At 47.8% G+C, this 18768-nt stretch overlaps 2 protein-coding genes across 3 annotated transcripts; both read left to right on the top strand.

Moving 5' to 3' along the window:
- Positions 1-328: 328 nt before the first annotated feature.
- LOC123121992 (uncharacterized) lies at positions 329-5862 on the top strand. 2 transcript variants are annotated; one of them, XM_044542099.1, is made up of 3 exons: positions 329-580; positions 1833-1954; positions 5014-5862. In XM_044542099.1, exons 1-3 carry the CDS (start codon positions 466-468, stop codon positions 5080-5082), a joined length of 306 nt encoding a protein of 101 aa, XP_044398034.1. In that variant the 5' UTR covers positions 329-465; the 3' UTR covers positions 5083-5862. The 2 variants fall into 2 exon arrangements, with proteins under 2 accessions (XP_044398034.1, XP_044398033.1); XM_044542098.1 differs by lacking the exons at positions 1833-1954; positions 5014-5862 and adding an exon at positions 675-1229 and having other exon boundaries at positions 344-580.
- Positions 5863-12818: 6956 nt separating this feature from the next.
- LOC123125046 (uncharacterized) lies at positions 12819-15340 on the top strand. Its single transcript, XM_044545582.1, has 3 exons — positions 12819-13970; positions 14509-14575; positions 14671-15340. Exons 1-3 carry the CDS (start codon positions 12956-12958, stop codon positions 14849-14851), a joined length of 1263 nt encoding a protein of 420 aa, XP_044401517.1. The 5' UTR covers positions 12819-12955; the 3' UTR covers positions 14852-15340.
- Positions 15341-18768: the final 3428 nt, after the last annotated feature.

The following is an 18768-nucleotide window of genomic DNA, read 5'->3' as shown; positions in this document are numbered from 1 at the left end:
AAGTGAAAAAGTAAAATTGAAGCTTCTTTATTCGGCGTTGCCGTCGTCGCCGCCGAAGCCAAGACGTCTAGCGACCCAAAGCCTAAGCTACTGAGGCCTAAAACCTAAAGCTACCTAATCAATACGTGTGGAACTCGGCGACCCCCTTCATCCCCGATGACAGAGACGTCGCCTCACACTGGAGAGGAAAACACTTCGCGGGGAAACAAAACTCAATCCCTACATTTTCCCCTTTTCTGTTGATTTCGAACTCTCGGCTTGTTCAAGAGCAGTGCCTTAAAAAACTAGGAAAAAGAGAAATAGAAAAAAGCTGCAATTTATATCCATAGAAAAGAAAATCCCTAAAAAGGAAAAGGATCGCGCTCAGGGTCATTTGTGCAAAAAAGGAGAGGGGGGAGGGGGGAGTTCGCCGCGGCGGCGCAGAAGCGCAGTTCGCCGGCGACCTCGCCGCCACATCTGCCTGCGATGTCCCTCTTCCGGGTCGTGCCTGCGAATGCAGGTCCCTACGCCGTGGCGCCGCGGGCCACCGTCGTCCGCTTCATCACCTTGCGCTCGACCGTCGCGCGCCCCGGCCTCGCAGGTTACTCCGCCTTCCCCCTCCCCCTCTCCTCCTCCATCTGTCGAGGTCCATCCACCCTCCCCTCATAGTTCCCCTTCCTCTCTCGCTCACGCAGCAAGAGGGGTGCGGGTTACGCGTCGTCTCCCCTCGCGGTGTGCACCCGAGGCGCCGCCGCCTCCGCCCGACGTGCTGCCACCTCCGCTCGACGCCTCGCTGCCGCCACCGCCCGACGCCTCGCTGCCTCCACCGCCTGACGCCAAGGAATCGTCAAGATTGTTCACAGGGTTTGCGAAGGCGTGGGGCGAAGTGAAGAGGAATTGCTTGTACCTTTCTATCATGCTAGTCTGTATCGGGGTTGGCTATTTAGTCACAAAGGAAAACCCGCAAGCTGCTTCCTTAGTTACCATGTGCGACAAGGTCGAGAAGCTGTACAAGTTGCTGTCTCGCTTGGTTCCTGTTTTCACTGCGATTCTTAAGTGTTTCAAGTGAGACGGAGGGCGAGATGTAGTACGTATGAGTTTTGTCAGGTTCACAGGTTGTTTCATGTTTGACCGAACTAGTTAGCGGGATAAACTTGAGATGCATTTCCTCTGGCTCCTCAAAAAGACAGTCCTTCAGAGATCTGTGAGTGTTTTCATGTGAAGGGAATATTAAAGAAGATTAGACTGCCTTGCTCGCATCTGGGTGCTCACGCACTGAAATTTGTTAAGCTTGTTCAGCTTCTGTGGTCCATTCATTAGTGGTAGCCATTTGTGCTCCCAAGCACAGTTTGTTGACTCTCTACTTGGTTTGGTGATGGTTGGCTGTTTAAATTTTGGTTCTAGATGGCTGATGCTTCGCGTGTGGCTGGGCGGCGTGGTCGCAAGCGCCCTTGTATTTATTTTTCTGCCCAGCTGTTTTTTCCTTTCCCTCAGCCTCTATTGCCAGATGCATAACCAAAATATGTCTCAGTTTACCCTGATATGTTAAAGGGAAAGAGACTACACAAGCTACATGCATTTCTTACTCACAACTGTACTTTTACATGTGCACTATTAACTTCCCTTCATTTGTTTTAATAGTAGGCTTACTGGAAACACTTCACATTCATTTACATTTCGCCTGAAAATAGCATGATAGGATGGTCTAGAAGGTTATAGTTATATGTGCTATGACCTTATGATTACGTGATGTAACTGATTTCATTTTATGATTCTCTAACTTGCTGCTTTTTCTGATGTGATGAAAACAACAGAGTTTAAGGAAAATAAACCTTGCTGATTGCTTTCTCTAGGATTGTCATCCCAAGCACATGGCAGATACCTTATGTGCCGAGCGATGGTCATTAAGCTGATATCATTAATTTGGAATGAGTGGATTTCTGTTCCATCAACCTGTCACACTTTACAACGACATGTGAGCCCGTCTGTCCCTGATCTTTTCATCTGTTCTACACTTTGATTGCACATTTTCATCTCTATTTGATCAAATCAACTGTACTCCCTTTAATCCGGCAAAAGATTATTTGAGATGCAATTCATATAATTACTCCTTTATTATGTCTGATGCATTATTGTATAGTTAGCTCGATTATGGCTTTGTGGGTTGTTAAATCCAAGCATCAGAATTTAACCAGATAGGTGAGGCCTCTGATACAATGGTTGGATACTTGCTACTATTATTTTTACTAATTGTGGTGAGTATTATGGTCTTGCCATTGACCGGTAATATATCCACCTAGCGGTGATACTGATATATATGATCAACCTTTTTCCTATCTAATGTGTTTGCTTCCTTTGTGCCTAATCGGTTACCTGTTGACATTCTTTATAAATACACAGTTGAAGAAAGATGCGACTTAAGTTTTCTGTGACAAATTCAGCTGCTTCTCTTTAAAAGAGACAACCCGTCGGATGTACTACAAGATAAACATGATGTGTTTGTATCATACCTTTTTTTTGTGGTAAACATGATGTTTTTGTAGTTGAGTTCCTTCTTACAAACTGTGAATTATGCTACCCTTTTTGGTTATATCCTGTTGCTGCTCATTATGTACTGTTTATAACCTGCCCATTATGTACAGTGACCATGCTCCCATTCTTACCATTTCCAACCGGCCACTGTTAAATCTAAGAAAACTTCTAAACTTGTGGTTATTTGAAAGTGATTTTCAGGCGACTGCTCAAACTGCTTGGTCCAGTTCTTGCAATAAACCTTTACATTTAAGAACTTCCAAGCTTTGCATGTTCCCTTAAAAGATGGAGCAGAACCAAGAGACTTCTCCAGCAGCAACTAACTAGACTCCATTCATGCAGAGCTGGATGCAGTGCAGTCCACTCCTATTGACTTGCTGGAGCAACTCTCTTTGATCAATATGATAAAACTATGATAAAATCAAGTGAATATTATAGACAGAGCTAAGAGGCACTGTGTTGTTCATGGTAACATAAATACTACTTAGTTCCCTCCAAAACCCTGCAGGGATTAGTTCCCCTAGGTGAACAGAGCCTTAAGTTTGTGTAGCGGGGGTTAGCGAGTTGGTAGAGCTGACAGTGTCATGCGTCATCCTATGTACTTGCAAAATTCGATTGGGACTGAATTAGAAATCAGTCGAATGACAGGGGAGCAGCGAAATGACTCCCGAGCTCAGGTGCTCTTGGAATCTGGACGGTACAGGTTGGCTTCTGATGTGTGTCGATTAACTTTTTGCCGCAGATACGACTTAGCATACAGAGGAGAATACATCAGCAGGTGGGCCATACTGTACCGAAATACCACCGAGAAAGCTCACAAAGGATCTACTATTGTACAGATTATTGTTCCTTTGTTTTGTTTATAGATATTTGGATTACTGCAAATTATCTGTTTAGAGTTCTTGTGTGGTGCATAATTTTTTTAGACATGAGCATTGTTAAATTTAATCAATCTTACCGATCCCTAAAAAGGAAAACAAATTGGGCTGAAAAGTGTAATCTGGTTTAATCGGTTGATGCTTTAGTGATCTGCACTTCTTTTTGACGATGCAAATGAGATCCTTGTGTGTGTGGCAATTATTTTGATCCTTGGTTCATGGATTTGGTTGGAGTACTTAAGCGCTAATTAAATAGGAAAAAAATGTGTCCCTTAATCTCTTGTATCTATGCTGCTGATCATGCATTACTGCCTGTGAGATGTGCCACATGAGGCTTAGCTTTTACAGATGTCAAACCATTAATCCTCCATATGTGCTGCAAAACCTGCGCCTGCTAGTTAAGTGCTCGTAGATCATGCTCTTTTGACTTAAATGTGTGGCCCTGATGGTGCTTCCAAACTATGCATTTGTGCATGTGTCATGGTAGTGGAAGTTATGAGCAAATTCTTCTGTCACCCTGAAAGATCATTCTTCACATTGAAATGGTGAGCTTACCGTTTTTCTTATGAGACAAATTTGCCAAGCAATGCTACAAAAAAGGGGGCAAATCAGTTGCGCAACATTTTGCTAGCAAAGATAATAGCAGTCAGGACCCCAGTTTGGTTCATCCCTACAGTTACTATGCTCCCTCCTGCGTCGGGCTTGGGGAGCGTGTGGGCCAGCTCTGCCAGCTTCTGGACATTGTTTCCCCTCTGGGTGGCTCACCTGCCAGACTAACATTTTCCCTTTCAAGTGTCGTCGCGGCAGGAGTGGGGAAACGAGAGTTCACGGCCGTACTATGGTCCATTCATTAGTGGTACTGGAAGAAGATTAGAGCTGTTGTCCTGGTGGCCATGGACTGAAATTGTTTAGTTTGTTCATGCATCATTGGGTTTTGTGGGTTGTACTCCCTCCGTAAACTAATATAAGAGCATTTAGATTACTATTTTAGTGATCTAAACGCTCTTATATTAGTTTACAGAGGGAGTACTATTTTTGGTTTGTGTGGTTTGATTTCTGTTTTCTTGGCGCTATGATGTTCTGAGGCTAGCCATTTGTGCTCCTGAGCGCAATTTGTTGACTCTACTTGGTTTGATGATGGTTGGCTATTTGAATTTTTGTTCTTGATGGCTGATGCTTGCCGTGTGGCTGGGCAGCATGGTCACAAGCGTCCTTGTATTTATTTTTCTGCCCAGCTGTTCTTTCCTTTCCCTCAGCCCCTATTGCTAGATGCATAACCAAAATATGTCTCAGTTTACCCTGATATGTTAAAAGGAAAGAGATTACACAAGCTGACTGTAAATGTACTTCTTACTCACAACTATGCTTTTACATGTGCACTCTTAGCTTCCCCTCATTTATTTTTAATAGTAGGCGTGCTGAAAACACTTAACATTCATTTTTATTTCGCCTGAAGATAGCATGATAGGATGGTCTAAAAGGTTATAGTTATATGTGCTATGAGCTTATGATTACCTGATGTAACTGATTGCATTTTATGATTCTCTAAGTTGCTACTTTCTCTGATGTGATGAAAACAACACAGAGTTTAAGGAAAATAAACCTTGTTGATTGTTTTCTCTAGGATTGTCTTCCCAAGCACATGGTGTATGCCTTATGTGTGGAGCGATGGTCATTAAGCTGGTATCATTAATTTGGAATGAGTGGATTTCTGTTCCATCAACCCGTCACACTTTACAACGACATGTGAGCCCGTCCGTCCCTGATCTTTTCAGCTATTTTATGTTTTTGTTGCACATTTTATCTCTATTTGATCAAATGAAATGTACCTCCTTTAATTCGGGCAAAGATTATTTGAGATGGACTCCCTCCGATCCATAATAAGTGTAGTAGTTTTAGTTCAAATTTGAACTAAAACCAGGACACCTATTATGGATTGGAGGGAGTAATTCAAATAATTACTCCTTTATTATGCCTGATGCATTATTGTATAGTTAGCTCTATTGTGGCTTTGTGGATTGTTAAATCCAAGTATCAGAATTTAATGAGAATGTAAGACCTCTGATATGATGGTTGGATACTTGCTGCTTTTATTTTCACTAATGTTGGTACGTATTTATGGTCTTGCCATTGACTGATGATATATCCACCTAGCGGTGATACTGATATATATGATCAACCTTTTTTCGATCTAATGTGTTTGCTTCCGTTGTGCCTAATCAGTTACCTGTTGACATTCTTGATAAATACACAGTTGAAGAAAGATATGACTTCAGTTTTGTGTGACAAATTCAGCTGTTTGTCTTTAAAAAAGACAACCCGTCAGATGTACAAGATAAACATGATGTTTTTCCTACCGTACCTGTTTTCCCTCGGCAAACATGATGTTTTTGTAGCTGAGTTCCTTTTTACAAACTGTGAATTATGCTGCCCATTTTGGTTATATCCTTGTTGCTGCTTATGCACTGGGTTTGCTTCGTAGCATTGCTACAGGTGAACATGTGTAGTAAAGGGATAGGTTGCAACTAGCACATATTTACTTCGTTTTCCAAGCATCTTCCACTACCTATTTGCGGCCTGGTTTCCAAGGTGATTTTGCACTTCCGCATAATTTGTTTTGACAGCCATCCGTACCTCGTATATTATGTCTTGAGGCCACAACCAAGAGGGTGAGGAGCTGCTGATGCTGTGGGTATTACCCCGGCGGCTTCCGGATGTAAATTGGTCCCTGCCGTTTAAGCTCATTTATATCGGTCTAACAGTTCAAAAAAAAATCAGGGAAAATGAACTATCGAGCTAACTAAACTGGACTTGCGGCGCCGTTTATTGTGCCATTTACATCCCTAGGCTTCTCCTTTTTTTTGCGGGAAATCCCTAGGCTTCCCTGATGGCCTCTAGCAGCTTGGTGATGCCGCAGACGCATGGCGAGTTCTCTCTGGGAGCACAAACTTCTGTCTACCAGCTGAAGAAAATGAATACGTGCTACATACACATCATTAGTCATGATGAAGATGCATTAGTTATTGCAAGTAGCAGAATTAAAGTGCAAAGGTCATGAAGGAAACAGCAGCAGTTAATGGTGTTAGCTGGCATACGTACGCGTCGACGGCTGAAACCGTTGAGCGCGGGGTATCGTCACGCACGCATACGTCCCAAGTGTAGCAACCGTTCCGCGCGACCGAGCGTCTCCAAGTTAATACTACGAGGCCAATTCCAACGCACGACCCCAAACAGATGTCTATTTCGTCCCCCGATCTTCCATTAAGAATCATCAAAACAATGAGAATTCACAGTTTGAGATGGCAATGGGTGCTAAAATGGACATACATGTCCGGCTTTTTTTAAGGCGCCCAACGCAGCAAACGACCCCAAAACGTCCGGCTGCACTTTGCCAGTCACACCACGCCCCGACAACGCGCCTGCCGCCTCTAGAGCCTGCATCCGCGCCCCATCGAGCTCGCCCACGCGCTTGCCTTCGTCGCTTGCTGCCCGCCCTCGCCGCCAGCAGCAGCAGTCAGCCCTGCCTGCCTGCCACTCGCGACATCCCCGCCCTGGCCGCGCCCCGCCTGCGCCATCTCCGCCCTCGCCGCGCCCCGGCCGCCCTCGCCCACTCCATCCTAACCCCGCCGCGTCGCGCCCCGCCCACCCCGCACCCTGGCCGTGCCCTTGCCTGCGCCATCCCTGCCATGCCCGCGTCATTGTCGCGCTCCAGCCATGCTCACCTGCGCCCCTCCCCGCCCCGACCTCTCCTGCTCGCCCTCGCGGGGGGCGTGCCCGCACTCGCCGACGCCCGCACTCGACGGCCCTCGCCCCCGCCGGCGCCCGCCCGCGCCCCGCCCCGCAGCTCGCCGCGCGCTTCCCGTCTGCCGCCCCTCGCCCCACAACTCGCCTGCACGCCGAGCGTCGCGCCATAGCCGCCGGCCTTGCGTTGTTGGTGAAGAGGAGAGAGAGAGAGAGGTGCGGTGGGTGGTGGTGGGTCCCTTTGTTTGGATGACAGATGGGCCATCATTTGCATGCAGCGAACATAGACGGACGCAGAGACACAGAGAGCGTCTGCTTTCTGTCCATTTTGGACCCAAATCACGACCAAATTTGGTCCGGAAATAGAGTGAAACGGTACAAAACGGATCAAAAAGTGAGATAGGGTCTGCAATTGGGCAGTCTTTTTTGTCCATCTGCTCCAAACGGACGCCCACAGAGGAGATGGGGGCGCGTTGGAGTTGCCCTAGACATGACCGCGCTGCGTCGAAGAACGATATCCTGGAGGAAATCCATCAGTTTCCGTTGAACCCGGCCAGCCGGCGAGTACTGTACGTTACGTCCCCATGAAAATAACGTCAGGCATGCAAGCAACCACCGCACCAGTAGGTTTTGCATGCAATAAACACTATGTTAGTATTTTTATAGTGCAAAGTAACGTATGTGTGATGTTATGCAACTCTTTATTTATTAAGTTATAGATTCTTATTTTGGTACGTGTAATGTTACTCATAGTATGAGTAAAGTAACTAGCTATGTTACTATATGTCTCTCTTTCGTCATTAATTTCTTTCCATGTCATCTATTTTGTCTAGATAAATGTAATGTTATCACCTAATGTTGCTTCCATTATGGGTAGTCTAAGCAACCTAGAGATTGCTAGGATACATTTTTTTAACGCGCTAACATTACATTCCTTGATTCCTGTCTGTCATGCCTTTTTAGAAACCTCCTTATTGTTTCTTGAAATCAACTCGTGGTCTAGATTTAAGTGAGGGAAAACGTTTTGTCTTTTGCAGAAAGCTTCCTGCTTTTTTTTAAATCAAACTATTGTCCGTATTTAAATGAGTCTAGAAAAATGTTTCACTGTTTGCAGAAAACCCTCACTATTTGGGTTATTCGAGGGAAAATCCAGATGATTTTCAAAAATATCCATCATCTAATACACAATGCTTCCTAATTTTAGGGGCCTCACATTCAATGAGGTGTTATATTTGGATTTGGTTCACAATTTTGATCGGGTCAGCGATTTCGCAAAGAGCTCTCCCATTCAATTAAGATAATTAATTTTGAATTTGATTCGTGATTTTGACCGGGTCAACAATCAACCAGAGATCAAGGACAGAAATCAATTCCCAAGACAAAGACATTGCTTTGTGTCATGCTTGGACGAACGTCTCGCTAAATGCATCTGTTAGTGCAGATCAAACTAAGGAGAGATTTTGGCGTACTACTGAAGGCAACTATTGCAACACCATGACCCTATCTTCAAACCTCACACATGACTCTCTTGGACACTGTGGGGAACCATCCAAGAGCAATGCAACCGATGATCCGATTATGTTGATCAAGTCAACCATGTACCACAGAGTGAGGTGCGAGTCATGGAGTATGGGTCTACATCTAAGCCTATACAAGCAAAGTAACAAGAAGAATGGCGACAAGGCCTTTACATTGCACCATTGTTATAAAGAACTAGTTGGCAATGAAAAGTGCATGCAAGCACTATAGCATGTTTTATGGTTGATTTATTGTGTATGTTGAATTTGAATCTTTCAAATGATTGATGAAATATCGTGCAATTGCTTGAAGTGCATGAAGTCTATGTGACAAAAAAAAGGCTAAAAGAGTTGGTAAAAAACGGTAGGAAAATAAATATAGGTATTCGCCCAGGTCTGACAACCGTTTAACTCCTCAAATTATATATAAGGAGTTAGATATATAAAGAGGCATATTAGGAGTTAAGATGTACGGAAATTATAAATCCCGAAAGTTTGGGATTTGATCATGTCAAATCGAACATTTTTATGGCAAACTTTATATCGAAAAGGAGGATAACCCCCGGCCTCTGCATCAGGACGATTCATGCAGTCATATATTATTAAGAATGGATTCGACACAGCCGCCAAGTCGCTCCTCCTCCTCCAAGAAAGAAAGATAGGGTTTCTGCCTCCCGCCGGCGCCGCCTCAGGTCCGCCTCGTCTCCGGTGGGCCTAGGGCCATGGGGGCGCGGTGGATCCTGCCAAGGGCCGGCGGGAGGGCTCCGTTTTCAGTCGTTTTTTCCTGTCTTGTTAGGGTTTGTGTCATGCTCAGGAAGGCGAGACGGTGGCGGCTCCCTGTAGATGGAATAAAGGTCTCCCCGCTTAGCCCCCATTCCGGCGGTGCATCTAGCATCGTCGGTGGGCGTGTGGAGGTGTGTCTCCGGCGGATCTATCTTTGGTGGATTTGCTCGGATCTCGTCGTTGTTCGTCTACGTTCGTGTGTCTTCGGGTTGAATCCTTCCAACCTACGTTATTCTTCATCGGCGGCGGTTGTTGTTCTGGTGCGCTGGTCCTATGGGGCCTTAGCACGACGACTTCCCGACTGTCTACTACAACAAGTTGTGCCCGACTCCGGCGATGGAGGGGTGATGATGGCGGCGCGCCTTCGGCTCGCTTCAGTGCTTGTAGTCGTCGCTAGGTGGTCTACGGATCTGGATGTAATTTTTATTTCTGCTATTTGTTGTACTGCCATGATTGAAGATGAATATATAGAACTGCTAAAGTGAGCCCGAGCGCATACTTCTTATTCTGCGCGCTGGTCCACCATGCGAGCGCGCCCCTGCTCCAACTCCAAGTAAACCGGTTTGGCTAATCGATTCAGCCACTCCACCGGTTGATGGTAAAGTTGGGTCTAGTCATAGTAATACAATTATGATGCATTACTAGCGTGCCCTCCGCTCCGTGTCACAAAAGATAGAAACGTCTAATTATAGAAATACAAACATGATTCATTAGTCCGTGTCAAAATTAGTGGTAATACTGGTCCAATTATAGTAATGCAAACATGATGCGTTGCTATGGTATGCGTTCATGTGAACAGTAAATGGAGCATTTGTAGTAGTTAGCAAAAAATAATTACTAGTATTTTGTTTTTGTGAGGTAAGTAATTACTAGTATTAAACTCATATTTTTAATAACAATTAGCATTGCGACGTAAATTAGTTTGATTTACAAGACTACATACTCTTGCATATTACAAGGTTTATTACTACAAATTGCTACATTTATTAGATACTCCAAATTAATTGTATTTGGCCCAGACCAACATCGTAACACAATTACCATCTTGTATTCATTAGAAAATAATCATACAAATTCTTTTTGGATGGCTCTTTTACTAGTAGTGAGAGAGGTAATTCTTTTTCCTCTTTTACTATGTTCCACATAACTTTTACCCCTCGTACATCCATCAGGTAACCATTTTTATTTCATTATTGTGTTTGCAAGGGATTTTACTACGAGAATTAGGTGAATAGCTAGTACTTGGTGTGGTATAGTAAATGGGCTAATATAACATGGTAAGGGATCTAGTTCGCATGGCCCCTCGATGGTAACCAAGAGGAAGCTAGTAATGAACTGGTAATGGAACTTGAATACGTTACTATATTTGCTATTCCTCTTTACTCTCCCATGATTAGTGAACGAAGCCATGTGATGGAGGTGGGCTGCATGGCAGCAGTAATGGAAAGTAAAACAATTACTATATTTTGTACTTTTTTACCCTCACATGATCAGGGAACGAGAACCACGGGATGGGTGTGAGAGCGCGGGAGTGGTAACATAAATTAAATCCGTTACGATATTTCCTATATGGTTTTACCCTCATATGATTAGAGTGGAGCCACGAGTAACCCTGTGTTACAAGATGACATCAAAACGGAAAATACACAACGCCTAGGCTACGCCTTTAAGAAGGAATCACCGCGCGTGCGTCGATGATGGCGAGTCCAATACAAGGTCGAACTCAGGATTCTCATCCCCAAGGCAAGCTTCAATCCACCACCTTCAGCAAGCACACGACGCAAGCGCGCGTCGACATAGCCTGATCCGAGATCTTGTGTATTCATCAGAGTGCATAAAGTCGTCGTTGAAGCCATATGTACCATCATCCTTTATCCGGTTACCGACGCCTCGATACCCAGATACCTCTAGAGAAGACACCAGAAAACAGACATCCCATACCGCCTGCCGCCCGCCACTGTTGCATCACCTTCGATCCAGTAGCAACAAGATAGAGATGAGACCTCCGCTAGAGCCACCATGCAACACGTGCCAATAGCAGGCATGATTTGTCGTCCCCGCATGAGATGTCGTGCGTAGCATCCGCCAGTGGCTTCACCTGCCGGAGACAGGCACTGCCCGATGACTCCGAAAGAGACGCATGTGTCATCTGCCGAGCCACATCGAACCCGGTCTGTTGATGGAGGGGACATCCCATACCGCCACCAGCCTCAGAAAGGCCGTCACCACCTCCAGATCTAGACTCCGAGTCACGCACACGACCATAGAGTCCGCCTCGTCGAAGAAGAGGGGCCACCGCCCCGATTCCAGGTGCTACAGGGAGCACCCACCGTCGCACAAGCCCATGTTGTCGCCCATACAACGGCAACCGCCTTTGCGAACATCAGATCAAGGCACTTGGTTCCGAATCCCTCGCATGCCGCCCCAAGGTCAGCCACGCTCGACCTGCCGTCGCACGGACAAGCAGGCCACCGCCAAATCCGCCGCCCCGTAATCCGTCGTCGTGCAGCAAGAAGGCCACAGCTGCCAGACCATGACCGGAGGCCAAAGCCGCATGCTTCTGGCTCCGATCTGCTCCACCATGCCCTCCAGTACGTCCTCTCCAAGCCGCCGCCACCGAGAGTCGACCGCCGTGCCGCCATATCCCGGATCACGCCGGTGCCTCCACGCGCCAGAAGGTTCCACACCACCTCCCCGGCGCGAGAAAGGGGGGAAGACCCCGGCCACCGTCGTTGGCCTCTGGGCTTAGCCCGGTGGCGACGGAGAGGAGGGAGGGAGCGGACAAGGGCCCCGGTGGCTAGGGTTGGAAACTGCCCAAGTCATGCTTACCGACTAAACTTCTATGGTCAACAAATATGAATTGTCACGAAATCGTTCGATTTGCCATGGCCAAATTCCAAACGTTCAGGATTTATTGGTGTCCGAGATACAATGAATCGGGTAGAGATGCTCCTGTAAGTTATAAGTTTGCGAAGGACCGGGAAGATGCTTTGCCGCCGCTGCTGCCGGGAACGAGTACATCAGGAAGATCCACTGTTGTCGAGAATCAGAAGTCAGCGAGTCTCCAACGAAAACCGGCCACCACGCTACCCCTCCCCGAAGCCGCTGCGGCATGACCACCGGCGAGATGGGCCGCGGCCGACATCCACTGCGACCGCGAGGACTCGTAGGGCGGAAGGAGACGAGCCCAACGCCACCGTTCATCAGACAGGCTTTGTCCACTAGCTTCCTCCGTCGGTGAAGATACAGGCAAGAAGGAGAGCAGACGGGGCGGAGGCGGTCAGTGTTTTGCTCGGCCAACCCATGAGCGACTCGGGATTAGAATCAGGATCCGGGTTGCCCAGTATAGGAAACGATTTGGGGATAAAACGGCGAGGACAAGTCTCTCCTCATCACATACGTTTACCGCGAACGACACGGCGAGGAGAAGTCTCTCCTCGCCATATACGTACGGGTCCTGGGTTCGTCAACCGACAAAGCACCGAATAAGCCCGTCGACAGATCGAGTCGGTCGACAGGTACGTGATGGCGTCGTGTCTTGGGCCGGCCGCGAGGGTTTACACCGCGCCACGGCGGCATCCGGCCTCCCCATTCTCCCCGCCCGCCGCCCCTGCTCGCGTACGTCTGCCGCGAACGGCGCCGCGCTCCCTGTCCATGTCACTGTCGGCACTGCGCCCGCGCGTGCACCGCTGCTATTCTGATCCCGAGAGCGGGCCTTGGAGCGATCCGGCCGTCGACCACCACTACGATGTCGTGAACATGGACCACAGCGACGAAACCGATGCCGGTTTGGTTCTGGGCGTCCCGGCCGTCGAGGAGCCCCGCGAGCGCGCGGTCACCACGGACATTGGCGCGGACGTGGACGACAAAGATCGTCACGATGTCGTGGCCATGGTCCTCAGCGATGGCACAGACGACTTAGTTCTGGACGGCTCGGCCGTCGAGGAGCCCCGCAAGCTCGCGGCCACCACGGGCATCGGCGAGGACGACGAAGACCATCACGATGCCGTGGCCATGGTCCTCAGCGATGGCACCGACGCCTTGGTTCTGAGCGGCCCAGCCGTTGAGGATCCCCGCGAGCTCGCGCCCACCACAGGCTTTGGCGAGTGCTCGCACGACGACGTCGACGACTGGGGCGACCTCGACGACGTCGTGTATCCCGCGGGGCTGACCGTCAGGGAGATCCAAGAGTTCGAAACCGCGGACTTCAGCCAGGCCGCCATCAACGAGCGGTTCCGGCGCGAGTCCAAGGAGGCAAAGGCCGCCGTCATAGGCGCTGTCACCGGCATGGTCCGCCCACTCCGGGAACTCCTCGACGACCTGCGGAGTCTCAAGAGCGTCTTCGACACCCAGGAGTTCCAGATCGGCATGCCCTTCGGCGCCATCATGACGTGTATGGGGATGTACCAACTGTGGAAGCTTAGTCCCTCCACGTGCATCGAGGTTGCCATGTACTACGCCTTCTACAAGCTCAGCACCATCGCGGCCGACGTCCGGCGGCGTGGCTTCTCCCCTGACTGGATAATCCGGATTAAACTCGGTGAGTCCATCTCCCCCACCTTGATGCTTTCTTTCTTAGGGTTTAGTGTTTGGGTGTGGCTAGGTTTCAGTCGACTGAGATTTAACCAATTCTCACTCAAGTGACATAGCATGCAGGAGAGAAAAAAAAAGTACATGAATCTCAATGTAAGACCTCACGAATATAGCATGAATTGAGACTTAGTGATACTGTTAGGGTTTAGGATCGGTCTAAACTAAGGTAGTTTCCAGAGGATCTCCGTAACTAATTGCATTATTTTACCTTACAGTTTAAAGTACTTCATCGCAGGATTTCACATTTTGGAGTAGTATCTTTTTCTGTTTATCTAATTCACATCTAGATGTTTTCTAAGAATGTCACATCTAAGCTCCCACAAATAACACAGCAACAAGGAATAAAAAAACTGGGGCAAAAATAATAGACCACACATATAGTGGACATCAAGTTAGATGTGACATAATTATGTCACATGTAGATGTGTCCTAGACAGACCTTATCTTTTTACTGACCTATGCAATTATACGTGTTATCTGCGCAGGTATAATCATCGCTCTGCTTGTCAAATATCATAGGAAAAGCACTGCGCCCCTTGGCAATTATGTCAGGTTTGTGTGCATTATAGGATCGTTGACATATCAGTGATTGTGCAATTGATTGAAGGTTTGGCTAACATGCATGCATCCTATCAACTGTGACGCAGGCTAGCAATCTTGGTCATCTATGTTACTTCGGTGTTTTGGGACGTGCGGGGTTTGAAGAAGTACGCGAGAATGATTCTCCCTATGGCCCTCGAGATGGCAAAGCATCCCATGGCAACGACAATACGGTGCAAACGAGTGAAAGCGACAGGAGAGGTTGAATATTTCGAAATCAAAAGATGAAACAAAATGTAATATGTTGGGAGGATGATGTTCCGTAAGCATGTGTCCAAATTCATACTCATACTCGGTTGGTTTTTTCTACATACCTCACAAATGAGCATGAGCTCGAACTTGAAATTCCACATGTTTATCACTGTTCTAGCATTTTTTTTAGTTTCTTTGAAAAGTCGATAATTAATCTTCTATGGGTTCCGGTCAATGATCTACTGCGGCGGATTTTCATACATCTCCACACGGCCTCTACAACGTGGGTTGGATGGGTCGGGTCGACGATGGCCTACGGCGAAATCGGAGTCGTTTGCTCAGGGTTTTTAGGATGACGATTACGGCTTCAAGGGAGGAGTGAGGACGATGACGCCTGGGTGTCTCGGCGATGCCCTCTTTGGAGTGTTGTGCGTGGAGTATCTTTTGTGTGCCGTTCAGCGGTTGTGATGGTTTGCGCCCGGTTCTTCATGTTTAACTGGGCAACCTAGTTTTCGCTCGGTATTTTCAAATTAATTGAGCAACTCTTTTCTGAATATAGGAATCCTGTCATTTCAGAAGAAAAAAAATTCTTCTAGGTGAGTGTAAACTAAATGTTTCCGGTTTCATTTCTCGTTGAGTTTTTTTTGGATGTTGGAGCGTATATATACGTCTTAAAATTAAGAGTAAAAGCGCCACATATTTGTAGAATTTTTGTCCTTTCAAAGAAGATCATGGGTGCACAACTTCACGGTTTAAACTCGTGGTGACGTGAATTTAACATCAATGTATTTCTACTAGGCATGTGATGTGTGTGCCTTTTCATTGTAACAAAAAGCTCCGTATGATGAGTATTTCACCAAAAATTATCACTATTGTGGTTTGCGTCGCCATAGACCTACAACTTTTTAAATTTTAATAAAAAGCTACCACTTTTTTTGTAATTCATCCTTAAAAACTACTCTCTCCGTCTCATAATGTAAGATGTTTGTGTAGTGTCAAAAAAACGTCTTATATTATGGGATGGAGGGAGTACAACTTTCGATGATGACCATTTTATAGGATTTAGATACGTTTATGACAAGCGGGACCCACCCGCCAGGGCTGACATGGCAGAAAAGTCAACGCCGTTTATTTTGACCGTTATTACAGGTGGGGCGCACACGTCAGCATCAACCTCCTCCTCCTTCCTCCTCTCTTTCTCTCTGGCATTTGAACAATCACGTTGTGTGCATCGGGCAGAGCAGCTGGCCGTGGCCACGAACACCGGCGTCGCGCTGAAAGCCAGAGACTGCATACGATAGGATGCAGTATGAATAAGGCCACTGAGGAAGGAGTGCTCAGCTCGTTTAGAGGAGTTTCGGTCACCCAAAGATTGTCTTTATACGCTGATGATCTGGCGTTTTTCTTGAGACCGTCTCTGCAAGATCTCACATTCATGAAAGCCACCTTTGACATCTTCGACGAAGCCTCAGGCCTAAGGATCAATTACAGCAAATCAAATGCAATCCTTATCAAGTAGAACGAGTTAGACCATTAGAGAGTGGAGACGGTACTGCAATGCAAACTTGGGAATTTTCCATGCCGCTACTTGGGTTTTCAGCTTGCGATCAACCAGCTCTTAAGAGCCGACTGGCGACCGTTCCTTGATCAGGTCGGAACTTTATCTCTGCATGACAGCGAGGCTTCATTCAACGGCCTGTCAGACTCATTCTCGTTAAGACCGTGATCGCAGCTAGACCGATCCACCGGCTCCTGTGTTGGATCCCCCTGCTTGGGTCCTTGAGGACATTAACAAGTGGATGTGCTCCTTCTTCTGGGCAGGGAAGGACAAGAGCCACGGTGGGCAATGCCTTGTCGCTTGGGACGCGGTTTGCCGGCCGACGATCTTTGCAGGCCTCGGTGTGAAGACCATGGCCTTGCAAGCACTTGCACTCATTTTGCGTTGGGAATGGTTGAGGAGAACTGACCTGAACAAACCATGGCAAGGGATGCACTTGTTGGTGGATGAGCATGGAGTTTTTGACAGCTTGGTAAAAATCACGGTGGGAGAGGGATCGAAAGTCCTCTTTTGGAAAGATCGTTGGATCCATGGAGTTGCGGTTACAGATATCGCCCTGTTGCTCCTCCAGTTAGTCAGCACGAGGAACAAGAATAGGAGAACATTGCAAGATGCGCTTATTGACAACGCGTGGATGAACGATGTTCAAGGAGAACTCCCGTTCACAGGCCACATGCAAGTATACTTACTACCGGAATCGCACCCTACGACGACGGCCAGGGCCGTCGGCATAGCCTTGATATGCCGTCGGGACAGGCCTATGCCGACGGCCCCCATCGGCATAGGGCCGTCGGCAACATATCCGTCGGCGCAGCCCGGGAGGCCGTCGGCATAGAAAGGCCGTCGGCATAGGATCTATCCCGACGGTGTCCGTACATCTATGCCGACGGCCCTGGCTGTTGGCAACGTTCCCGTCTAACAGCGGCCGCCGTCAAGTGACGATCAACCGCTGCTCGCCACGTGGCTCATCTATGCCGACGGCCTAGCCGTCGGCTTAGTTTAAATATATGCCGATGGCGAGGCCGTCGGCATAGGCTTACCCAAGGAGCGCCAAGTTGCTGACACGTGGCATCTATGCCGACGGCCTGGCCGTCGGCTTAGTTTAAATCTATGCCGACGGCGAGACCGTCGGCATAGGCTTACCCAAAGAGCGCCCAGTTGCTGACGCGTGGCATCTATGCCGACGGCCTGGCCGTCGGCTTAGTTTAAATCTATGCCGACGGCCTAGCCGTCGGCATAGATGCCACGCGTCAGCAACTGGGCACTCAGGCCAGCCCTATGCCGACGGCCTAGCCGTCGGCATAGTTTGTATTTGATTTTTTTTTCTTTTTTCTGTTTGTTTTCAAATCAATTCAATTCAGATTTACAGCACATATCAGCAGATATATATGATGTAAATAGACATATAAAACACATCTAAGTATCATCCGTCACCATCACAACAATATATGCATAAGCATCATCATAATCAACATAAAGATAAGCATAAGCATATAAAGAAGCACACAAGTCATCTAAAGGACCATCAAAGACCACAAGTTTATCATCATCACCACACACAAGCCATCTAAAGGTACATAAGCATAAGCACACAAGTAACCAAAAGGCTTAAGCGCCAGGACGTCGAGCACCGCGGAGGTCGTCACCGCCAAGACCGCTGAAGCCCAGGTCGTCACTGCTAGCGGCAGCGCTACCGCCAAGACCGCCTCCACCTCCGCCTCTGCCTCCATGGATCGGAGTGGTCGGGCTCCGTGACTCGGGGGTGCTGCGAAGACCACCGCCAACGGTTGATCCACTGGTTCCCTGGATGTTGAAAAGACATATTAACGGGATATATGACTGTGCTGAAAGGCATGATATGCTTTGAGTGAATAGATTGGGGATGAACTAACCGGCGAGGGGCCAGCGTTCTGTGCCACAAACTCCTCAAAGGTCAGCAACGTTGGTTGTGCTGGAGGACCCTCTGCTGATGGCCATTGAGGACACATGCCGGCCGCCATTTCCTGAAAAGCGTGCTGCATCTGGCGATCCCTCTGCTGATGGTATGCATGAAGGCGGTCGTGCCACGCCATGGTCTCCTGGCGTGTGTACTCCATGTAGGCCTACAGTATGACATGATGAAACTCATAAAACTACTAAATGCGGAAAATAAAGTGAGCAATGAAGATAAAAGGGAAAATACTTACAGTTTGCTGCTCCTGAAAGAGGGACAGTGACGGTGCACTGCTCATGGGCGTGCTCGTGCGCTGGCTCAGGGTCGGGTCGATCCGACGGAGCTGTGTGTAGGAGATAGTAGGAGTGATCACAGCATCGAGAACCGCCTCCCGACCGTGCTCCTTTGGCCCCATGCCCACCACCACCCTTTCGTCCAGGTCCGCCGCAATGGGGTCAGGTG

The sequence above is a fragment of the Triticum aestivum genome, chromosome 5D (assembly GCF_018294505.1).
Source record: "Triticum aestivum cultivar Chinese Spring chromosome 5D, IWGSC CS RefSeq v2.1, whole genome shotgun sequence".
NCBI classification, from domain to species: Eukaryota; Viridiplantae; Streptophyta; class Magnoliopsida; order Poales; family Poaceae; genus Triticum; species Triticum aestivum.
Note: the sequence above shows the minus strand (reverse complement) of the source record. Positions and strands in the feature narration are given on the sequence as shown.

Bases quoted from the DNA above. Each gene is read 5' to 3' on its own strand.
- LOC123125046 (XM_044545582.1), top strand. From the start codon at position 12,956: ATGGCGTCGTGTCTTGGGCCGGCCGCGAGGGTTTACACCGCGCCACGG. The intron at 13,971-14,508 runs GTGAGTCCATCT...TTATCTGCGCAG, and splicing joins GATAATCCGGATTAAACTCG to GTATAATCATCGCTCTGCTT. The intron at 14,576-14,670 runs GTTTGTGTGCAT...ACTGTGACGCAG, and splicing joins CCCCTTGGCAATTATGTCAG to GCTAGCAATCTTGGTCATCT.
- LOC123121992 (XM_044542098.1), top strand. From the start codon at position 466: ATGTCCCTCTTCCGGGTCGTGCCTGCGAATGCAGGTCCCTACGCCGTG. The intron at 581-674 runs GTTACTCCGCCT...TCGCTCACGCAG, and splicing joins CGCGCGCCCCGGCCTCGCAG to CAAGAGGGGTGCGGGTTACG.